This window comes from Coregonus clupeaformis, chromosome 18 (assembly GCF_020615455.1).
Source record: "Coregonus clupeaformis isolate EN_2021a chromosome 18, ASM2061545v1, whole genome shotgun sequence".
Classification (NCBI taxonomy): Eukaryota; Metazoa; Chordata; class Actinopteri; order Salmoniformes; family Salmonidae; genus Coregonus; species Coregonus clupeaformis.
In genome coordinates this window covers 6,545,006-6,555,597 of record NC_059209.1, presented here as the reverse complement: position 1 = coordinate 6,555,597, position 10,592 = coordinate 6,545,006, and the positions used below count along the sequence as shown (strand labels likewise).

At 48.5% G+C, this 10,592-nt stretch overlaps 1 protein-coding gene across 2 annotated transcripts; it reads left to right on the top strand.

Annotated features, from left to right (window-relative positions):
- The first annotated feature begins 3,926 nt into the window (after positions 1–3,926).
- On the top strand, positions 3,927–9,669 carry si:dkey-117m1.4. 2 transcript variants are annotated; one of them, XM_041904412.2, is made up of 6 exons: positions 3,927–4,014; positions 4,664–4,735; positions 5,830–6,867; positions 7,257–8,083; positions 8,567–8,776; positions 9,022–9,669. In XM_041904412.2, exons 2-6 carry the CDS (start codon positions 4,695–4,697, stop codon positions 9,273–9,275), a joined length of 2,370 nt encoding a protein of 789 aa, XP_041760346.2. In that variant the 5' UTR covers positions 3,927–4,014; positions 4,664–4,694; the 3' UTR covers positions 9,276–9,669. The 2 variants fall into 2 exon arrangements, with proteins under 2 accessions (XP_041760346.2, XP_041760345.2); XM_041904411.2 differs by having other exon boundaries at positions 8,567–8,791.
- Positions 9,670–10,592: the final 923 nt, after the last annotated feature.

Here is a 10,592-nt window from a genome sequence, read left to right as displayed (position 1 = left end):
GAGACACTCCTATGGACTTACTTCCTCAATCCTGGTTGGGCTTACATGAACATGTCATGATAAATCCTAGACTGGCGATATGACGTGGTCATAACTGGTCCCTGGTCAAAAGCATATATATAATGTGTGATCGTAGTACATTGAATCATGTAGAATTCACAAACACATACGTAGTATTACATTTGACACTTGTCCCACCTGCTGTATTTGAAGACACATAAAGCCATCAAGGAGAAATAAGCAAAATTCCATTGGGACAAATTGGTTAGGAAATACACTATATATGCAAAGATATGTGGACACCCCTTCATATTAGTGTATTCGGCTTTTTCAGCCACACCCATTGCTGACAGGTGTATAAAATCGAGCACACAACCATTCAATCTCCATAGACAAACATTGGCAGTAGAATGGCCTTACTGAAGAGCTCAGTGACTTTCAACGTGGCACCGTCATAGGATGCCACCTTTCCAACAAGTCAGTTTGTCAAATTTCTGGCCTGCTAGTGCTGCCCCGGTCAACTGTAAGTGCTGTTATTGTGAAGTGGAAACGTCTAGGAGCAACAACGGCTCAGCCGCGAAGTGGTAGGCCACACAAGCTCACAGAATGGGACCGCCGAGTGCTGAAGTGAGTAGCGCGTAAAAATCATCTGTCCTCAGTTCCAACACTCACTACCGAGTTCCAAACTGCCTCTGGAAGTAACGTCAGCACGAACTGTTCGTCAGGTGATTCATGAAATGGGTTTCCATGGCCGAGCAGCCGCACACAAGCCTAAGATCACCATGCGCAATGCCAAGCGTCGGCTGGATTGGTGTAAAGCTCGCCACCATTGGCCTCTGGAGGTCCCGTGTGGCTCAGTTGGTAGAGCATGGCGCTTGCAACGCCAGGGTTGTGGGTTCGATTCCCACGGGGGACCAGTACGAAACAAGTATGTAAATGTATGCACTCACTACTGTAAGTCGCTCATCCCATCGAACACCTTTGGGATGAATTGGAACGCCAACTGCGAGCCAGGCCTAATCGCCTAACATCAGTGCCCGACCTCACTAATGCTCTTGTGGCTGAATGGAAGCAAGTCCCCGCAGCAATGTTCCAGCATTTAGTGGAAAGCCTTCCCAGAAGAGTGGAGGCTGTTATAGCAGCAAAGGGGGGATCCAACTCCATATTAATGCCCAAGATTTTGGAATGAGATATTCGACAAGCAGGTGTCCACATACTTTTGGTCATGTAGTGTATATAACCTAAGGGGAGGTATTTACCAGGCTAGAAAGACTGTGGTACTGTACTACAAACGCATGCACACACACACACTACTGTAAACCACTGTACTGTATGTAAATCAGTCATTGCTAATGCCTCTTATAGCGTTACCATTACAGGCCATTCTAGATAATGTAATTACCTCATACAATGGGGAATGGGTGAAAACGCATTTAAAAGAAAGCTGTTACTTTAAGAAAGAGCAACTAGGCCCAAGCTTAGTTGAAAAAAGTATGGGCATACATGAGTGACCGCGCAGACACACACACACACACACACACACACACACACTCACCTCACACGAGAGAGTGTGCACACAAGAAAGTGCAGGCGCGCACACACATGTGAGAGCGCCACACACACACGTACATTATCACGAGTCCAGATGGAGAGCGAGGGGTGGATCAATACAAAGACAGCGAGTCTGGTTGATATCTCTGCTCAAAGAGTCTCTCTCTCTCTCTCACACACACACGACACACACACAATCCTCGCTCACACACACACACACACACACACACACCTCACGCACAAACACACGCAGTAATGAACACTTGAGAAACCAAGGCACTGTTTTCCTATGGCCTAGTTTTAAGAGCCTCCAATGTCATGTAAGGAAAAAATATAAAGAATTACAGAAAACAACATTTGCGTGTGTGTGTAGAAAAACTGCCCTAAGTCACACTGATCCAAAGCCAGTTTCTAGTGCTTGGATTTGAATGGTTACGGCTAGGATTGAGGCAAAGAAAGATTAGCTCAGATCAGCTCCTAGTGTATCCTCTGCTCTTACAAGTGGCTTTTACGCTATGGCTAGAACCTGCACCGTAAGCATAGATCTCTGATCAGCTTACCATCCCTGTATCCTGAATCCCTGGTAGTGGAGCGAAACTCAACACAGACCTTGGATCAGTGTATTGTGGCTTGTGATTCACAAATGTCCCTTCAACACCAATTAACCCAGTAAGAATTTGGACCAATTCTGCCCAAATTCTTCCCAGTCAGCATTCAGCATTTTCCCCAAATAAACCAAAATAATTGCAATTTTACCAATAAATAGTCTAAATGAATCAATAAATGAATCAATGATTCAGTTGTTATTGGTTGAAAGTAATTGGATACAGAAATTGAGACTGGGTTCCTATTGGTGATCAGTGTATTGATTGCTTTTCCTACTTGATTGATGTGAAGATTGGTCCGCCTGGGGGATTGATACAATTCTCTCTCTCTCTCTCTCTCTCGCTCTCTCGCTCTCTCTCTCTCTGTGTGTGTGTGTGTGTGTGTTCCACAGACGCGGCTGTGGGAGGAAAAGGAAGGGAACGCCAGTGAAAGTGTGCGACCGAGTCTTTGTCACAGAGGATGAGGAGGAGAGCTCCGAACACAGCTACGGTCCAGGTGGGTGTTTGTCCTTTATTGATGATTCTTGTGTGACTGTGTGTAATAGTTGTGTAGTGTGTGTGTGCATGCGTACAGGATTGTGTGTGTTATAGGGTGAAAGAGGGGGGTGTGTGTGCGTGCTGACCTAGATAAATGTGCGTTTGAGTTCGTGTGTGTGATGTGCATATGTGTTTAGGTGGGGGAAGGGTGATGACCTTGTGTGTGTGTGTCCTTTCGTGCGTGTCAGTGTGTGTGTGTGCTCGTGTAATCCTTTTATACTCCTCTGTCAGGTGATGGTAAGGAGGCTGCCGAGAACAAACGACCAACACTGGATGGACCATGCTACATCAATGACCCTGCTCAGATCTGGTGAGTGTGATTGTGTGTGATTTCATTTCATGGTGTTATTTTTATGATATTTTTATTATATTTGATAACATTTGTGTACTTTTTATTGTGTGTGTTGTAATGTGTGTATATTTTTCTATGTGTGTGTGGATGGGGGGGTTGAGGGGGCTGTGTGTTTTTTGTCATGTATAATACAAAACATTAAGGACACCTTCCTAATATTGAGTTGACTCCAATGCTTCCCACAGTTGTGTCAAGTTGGCTGGATGTCCTTTGGGTGGTGAACCATTCTTGATACACACAGGAAACTGTTTAGCATGAAAAACCCAGCAGCGTTGCAGTTCTTGACACAAACCTGTGTGCCTGGCACCTACTACCGTACCCTGTTCAAAGGCAATCTTTTGTCTTGCCCATTCACCCTCTGAATGGCACATATACAATCCATGTCTCAAGGCTTAAAAATCCTTCTTTAACCTGTCTCCTCCCCTTCATCTATACTGACTGAAGTGGATTTAACAAGTTACATCAATAAGGGAACAAAGCTTTCACCTGGTCAGTCTATGTCATGGAAGAGGAGGTGTTCCTAATGTTTTGTATAGTTGTGCTGTTTTGCGTGGGGTAGCTGTGTGTGTGTGTGTGTTGCAGTGTGTAATTGTATTGATTGAAAGTGTGTGTGTTAGCTACAGTTAGTGTCTGTGCTATCTTTGCTGATTTTGTATGGATAGGTCCACGTGTGCTGATCTATCTCCCTCCCTCCCCTTCACTCTCTCCCTCCCTTCCTCTCTCTCTCTCCCCACCTCTCTTCCTCCCTCCCTCCCCCTTCTCAGCAGTGGGTCTTCAGAGCTGGGTGAGGAGGGATCCAGCGGGGGCAGGGGGGCGGCGGTGATGTACCCCCCTCCTCCAAACTGCCGCATCCGAGAGGTACACTGTGGGAGCCAGGTGCGTCTGGTCGTCATAGCGATCCGAGACATCACCAAGGGAGAGGAGATCACCGTTGACTACAGCCTGACCGAGTGGGGAGACAACACTATGGTGAGTAACCATGGTGACACACCTGTAAGAGCCTAAGCAACTGTAGCCATGGTGAGTAACCATGGCGATATACCTGTAAGAGCCCAAGTAACTGTTGCCATGGTGAGTAACCATGGCGATGTACCTGTTAGAGCCTACGTGACTGTAACCATGGCGATGGCTGGTACCGATATAACCTGGGATGTAGTGAAACGTAAATGCAAGTAAAATGCAGTTTACCCACCTTTCTATTTGGTGAATAGTCTTTTCAACGAACAACTTACATTTCCTAATGGAAATAAATCCCATGCAGTGAGCAAAATAACTACAAAATAGTTACATTTTGAATAGACAGTATGCCACAATATCCATGGTTTGTGTTATCCGAGGCAAGTTGTAAGTACTGCAACTATCGATTGGATCACGTGCAACACAATTCTGCGCTGTTTACTTTTACTCTGGTTAAATAATCCTATTTTTCTCACAGAAATCGTTGAGTAATTATTTTGGGCCATAATGCGTATCTGGGTATTTTCAACTGGGCTGACTACTGTATTTGACTGATTATAGTATATAGTGCTTTTTGAGTAGCTACTGTTATTGGTTTGACTGTCTGATTGACACCACTGGGTGATAATAATGAATGTTAATGGAGCCTATATTCCTCCAGGGTTTCCGTGGTACCGTGTCTCCAGGGAGATATGAGTGTATCTCTGACCCTGAGAACAACAGTATCAAAAAGGTAAGAAAAGACACCTGTTGCCTACATACACCTACTATATTTATACAACACTTAATATTATACTGATGTGCTTGTTTATAATGTTTACATTCTATTCACCTGTCTAATATACCCTCAAAACTCACTTTGTTTGTAGGATTCGAAGCGTTGTAATATACTAGTATTGCTCACTCAACGCTCTCATTGGACACTCCTCATTCACACACCCACTATTCACAGACACTCTAAACCAGTGGTTCTCAATCCTGGTCCTGGGGACCCAAAGGAGTGCACATTTTAGTTTTTGCCTAAGCACTACATAGCTGATTCAAATGATCAACTCATCATAGATGCTTTGATGATTTGAATCGGGTGTGGCGTGCTAAGGCAAAAACTAAAATGTGCACTGCTTTGGGTCCCCAGGACCAGGATTGAGAAGCACAATTAAATGGTACCCGCAAAACACTAGTCTCAGCCATATCTCAGACTGCCCATCTTTAATCTTTTCTTTTTATTGGTCAGTCTGAGATATGGCTTTTTCTTTGCAACTCTGCCTAGAAGGTCAGCATCCCGGAGTCGCCTCTACACTGTTGACGTTGAGACTGGTGTTTTGCGGGTACTATTTAATTTTGAGCCTGTAATCGAACCCACAATTGCTGATGCTCCAGATGTTCAACTAGTCTCAAGAAGGCCAGTTTTATTGCTTCTTTAATCAGCACAACAGTTTTCAGCTGTGCTAACATAATTGCAAAAGGGTTTTCTAATGATCAATTAGCCTTTTAAAATGATAAACTTGGATTATCAAACACAACGTGCCATTGGAACACAGGACTGATGGTTGCTGATAATGGGCCTCTGAACGCCTATGTAGATATTCCATAAAAAATCTGCCGTTTCCAGCTACAATAGCCATTTACAACATTAACTATGTCTACACTGTATTTCTGATCAATTTGATGTTATTTTAATGGACAAAAAAATTGCTTTTCTTTCAAAAACAAGGACATTTCTAAGTGACCCCAAACTTTTGAACGGTAGTGTATGTACATGTACTCCACACACAGCTGGCTCAAACACCACTCATCTTTCTCTCTCTCTCTCTCTCTCTCTCTCAGGAGGAAGAGTCCGGGCCCGTGCCCCCATCTCTCTCTGCCCAGGACTACCTCACCCCTTCCTGGCCCCTGTCCCCTTCTTCCTCCCCCCTCTCCCACTCCAACGCCAGCGACTCGGATCCCCAGAATGAGGGGGGCGAGGACGGGGGTCAGAGACGCACACCTTGCCGCCGCAAACGCCGCCGGACCACCACCCCCTCCAAAAAGAGATCCACCCCTCACCGGACGTCCCCGGGCCGCCCTCCCCTCTCCGCGTCCTACCGCCCCATCACCTTCTCCCCCCCTCCCTCTTCCTCCACCTCTTCTCGCCCTTCTCTGTTCAAATCCCCGGCTCCGTTGGGGCCCAACACGACGGCGAACATCAGCATTAACATTGCCAGGGGGGTCGGCATGGGCGTGCCCCCCCCAGAAGCTGAGCTGCACCTACTGCGGGCGCCACTTCCGCTCACTGGGGCGCCACCTGGACAAGCACCACCCCAACCAGCCCGAGATCCGCGCCGTGCTCATCGAGCGCTTTATGCCCCACCTGGCGGCCGCGCACGCCGCACACCACGCTCAGTCCCAGCAGCAACCTCGGTCATCATCGGCGTCATCAGGAGCGGAGCAAAACTCCCACAAGCCACCACAGGGGGGCACCGCAGCCGCCCTGTCTCCTCAACGTCCCACCGCCACCACCGCCCAATCCCCTTCCTCCTCCGTCGGGAGAAACTCCTCCCCCCTGGTGTTGACTCCGCCCCGAGGGTGCAGTGCCATGGCCGTGTCCGTTCTGAAGAGAAGCCCACCTCCGGTGGCTGTGGCCCCGCCCAGAAAGGCGGGACTGCGCAAAGTGAAGAAGGAAAAAGAGGAGGAGGAAGATTTGGTGGAGGTGGTGAAGCCCAAAGAAGAGGAGGAAGAGGCAGAGGCGGCTTGTCCCCACGTCTTTCAGCAGACGCCCAAAGAGATGGAACGGACGCCTAAAGAGGATGGAAATGAAGAAGAGGAGGAAAACGGAATGATGGAAGACGACAGTGGAGCGGAGGATAAGGAGAAGGAGTTATTGAGGTGAGGGTGGGAGGTTGGTACTCCGTTAAAGGACTAGTTCACCTAAATGACAAATTCACCTCATCGAATGGATGTTGAGAATGTAGTTGATGGATCAGCAAACTGAACTACTGCTTAGCTTTTAGCATTGGTGAATGTAAAAAAAGTAGGAATGCTTTTAGCATGCTCCAAATAAGATGACTAAATCAATCAACTGAGACTGACTTAAAAGTAACTTCAAACTGCTGATGTGATGTTATCAATATATGTTATGAATATAGTAGATACTTTTAAATAGATTTTCCCCCATTGCATAGTGCTTTGAATAAATTAATAACTGACACTGCAATTGAAACTAATCTCTCTCCTTTCTCCCTCTTTCTTTCACTTTTTCCCTCCCTCTCCCTCAGTTCGGGCCGTCTCCATATGCTGCCCCTCCTCTCCTCCCTGTCTTCCCTGGTTCTCTACCTGCGCAGGCTCCAGCACTCTGCCTTCCTCTCCCTGTCCCGCCAGCTCCAATCCGCCGAGGCCTGGCGCCTCCTGTGCCACTCCTCCCTCGCCCTGCTCATCCTCTACAACCGTCGGCGCGAGTGCGAGGTCTCCAAACTGGCCATAGCCGAATACCGTGCCCGTGTCACCCCCCAGTGCCCTGTGCCGGTGCCCCCCGGCGCCCCACCCGCCCTCACACCCCTGGAGGCATCGCTTTCGCCCTTTGAGCGTCTCGTGCTTCCGCATTTGCCTCGAGTAGGTGTCCAGGGCAAACGAGGAAGAGTCCAGCCCCTCATCCTGCCACCGCACTGCGAGCCGTGTCTGGAACTCCTCCTCCAGACCAGGCAAGACGTCGGCGTCGATCCCCAGAACCCGTACGTCTTCGCCCGGCCGTACCACTCCCCAGCCACCCCCCTCCGGGGCACCGACCTCCTCCGGAGCCTGGCCCGCTCCAGCGGCACCCGGAACCCCCGCGCCCTCACCCAGACCCGCGTCCGGCGCCAGGTCGCCATCTTGACGCAGCTGCTATTGCTCGGCGAGGGGGAGGAGCCAGGACAGCCGGGAGGGAACGCGGTAGAACGCCTGGAACACTTCCTGGAGCGCGAGTACCACGTGACGCAGAGCTGCGGCAGGATTGGCCAGGACCCGGGGCTGATGGGTAGGGTGGGGCGCGTGGTGCTGTGCGGGGAGAGAGACGGGGTGCTGTTCCGAGGGATGAGCCTCCACCACATCTGTCTGGAGCTTGACGGTAAGGAGACACTGAGAGGTTAAGATATACGTCAGACCTGAATAGTCAAACTCTCCTTTACTGTATATTAAGTGTGCTTGATTCAACCTTCCGATGGAACAAAGCATGATGACCGTTAGAGAAAGGATAGCTGTAGGTCAAACCGATCAGACGTTTTCGTGAGACCGATTTTCGGGATGTCTTATGGTCTGACAAACACCGCTCTAGCTCTGTCACCTTTCACCGCAGATGCGGAAGTGCGACATAGGCGGATGCCTACGATATCTAGCTTAAACTGACGGATTTTGATGGGGATTTTTTCATGATGTTACTTAGATTGACGCAACAGTGCGTCAATCCACTCTAGGGGGTAAAACAGTTTAGTGTCGTCTCCTGATGATTGTTCATTTTAAGGACTGCCCTTTAGTATGATGAGGACCAGCGTTGTAGTTAAAGTTGAGAAACATTGACATGTATTTGACCCTTCTCTTTCTCCCCCTACAGTGATGTCAGGGAACTCGGCCGACTCGTACTCGGAGGGTGACTCTGACGGCGAGGGGGGGAAGGAGAAGGGCGAGGTGGCCCCTCCCAGCCTGCTGATGGTGAGGAAGGGCAGGACCAACGGCAGGACGCCGCGTGCCAGGAAACTCAAGGTCACACCCTCCTCCGCATCGCCCCTCTCCCCCTCGCTCCCCGGCCGCAGGAGAGGCTCAGGTGGGCCCAAATCAGGTGTGTGTGTGTGTGTGTGTGTGTGTTTATTGCATAGTCATACTACGAAAGAGTTGAGATATTCAAGACCAATACAGAAGTGTGTGTGCCTGTAAGCCATAGAGGGAGGGGTGTGTGTGTATGTGTGTGTATGTACACAGTAGTGTGTGTGTACTGTATACAACCCACCACAAAGACATGTCTACACAGATCCATCCCTGTGTGTACTAACCCACCCTCTCCCCGCACAGGCAAACGCGGCGTCCTCAAGCGCCCGTGGTCGGACGCGGAGCGCGCCGCTGTGGAGGAGCACCTGACCTGCAACATCGCCGAGCTGCGTGTGCCGGCCAAGGCCGACTGCGAGCGCTGCCTTCAGAGCTGCCCGCTGCTGGTCACCAACCGGCGCGACTGGCGGGCCATCAAGTTCTACTGTCACAACCGCATCCAGCTGCTGAAGAAGAACCAGCGGCGCGAGGGCGACGGGACGCCCATCATGGTGTGCTGAGAAGACTGACGGACAGACTGTGAGATTGATGGATGGACACGACAATAGCTCCACAGTATCCTCACTAAGCGTGCTACTTATGAAGGAAGGAAGCCAAAACAGAGGAGTGGTCAACTCCGTAACGTTACAGCAATGACGGTCAACTCTGTAATATTTTTTTTTTGCTGATGGTCAACTCTGTGGCGCAACAGAGTTGATGCTTAAGGAAGCAATGTAATGGCCGTGTGTTTAAAGTGGTATGCTAATGTGGGTATTGGAATGTAGCCTACATCTCATTAAGCAGGTTTCCATCCAAGCTTTTTAAGTACATGTCGGGTCCAAAATGTCATGACCGGCCTGATGGAAACAGAACATTTGTCGGTAAATTTTCCAACTGTCAACAAAACAAAATAAGCTAGACAAGGTGGGATCTTTTTGTGTCGGTAAAATGAAGTATGCGAGAAATGTCGGTGGAAATGCTTTTATGCGCAAATATTGATATAATTACCATAATTTCGAGGTAAACTTGGAGTCACGCGATGACATGTTGTGTGGTCCTCCCACTATGACTCGTCAGGAAAGCATGCAGTTTATTAGGCTACAGATTAAATAAATTATGATGAACTTCAAAGGGTGGTGAAAGTACAAGGTGATGAGCTTGATGCTCCTTTACAATAAATATTGAGGGTCTTATTCTGGTGAAATGATCATCGGTGTTGATACCCTTATATATGGTCCTCTGAGACAAAACGAGGGAGAGACTGTGGGAGTGAGAGAAGGAGTGACTGTGTAGGAGTGGCCACAACCTGTGAATATGGACATTTTTCATTTAGTTGTCTCTCCAAAACGAGACAAACAATGTTGAGCTAACACACCACAGATTGTTGTATTTAGATTTTTTGGACTCCAGTGTTTCATGGGTGTTTTTGACATAATCAAGTATTGTAGGGACGTTTCTGAACACACTAAAGGTGACACTATTAGGGTTTGAGGCTGTAGTGTGTGTATTTCTAGTGCTGAGAAGATGTTATAGCAAGGGTCTCCAACACCCAGTCCTGGACATGCTTTAGTTCTAGCCCAGCACTAACTCACCTGATCAAACTAGACCTGACTGAAAGACGATGGTTAGTTAATTATTTAAAACGGGTGTGTTAATAGTGCTGGGCCGGAGCAAAAGCCTGCACCCCAGGAGCGGAGCTAGAGAGCCCCTGGGTTAGAGTGAGGGGGGGGAAAAAGGAAACGCCACCATCAATGTGTTGTGAAGTTTCTTTTTGCACTACCTAAGACACTGTATAGTCAGCTTGGGGCTTTTTCCCGCTCCCTTCAAAATTGACACTA

Coding starts and splice junctions, on each gene's coding strand:
- si:dkey-117m1.4 (XM_041904411.2), top strand. CDS start 4,695: ATGAGTGTATCTCTGACCCTGAGAACAACAGTATCAAAAAG. Junction 6,868..7,256: donor AAGGAGAAGGAGTTATTGAG/GTGAGGGTGGGA, acceptor CCTCTCCCTCAG/TTCGGGCCGTCTCCATATGC. Junction 8,084..8,566: donor CATCTGTCTGGAGCTTGACG/GTAAGGAGACAC, acceptor CTCCCCCTACAG/TGATGTCAGGGAACTCGGCC.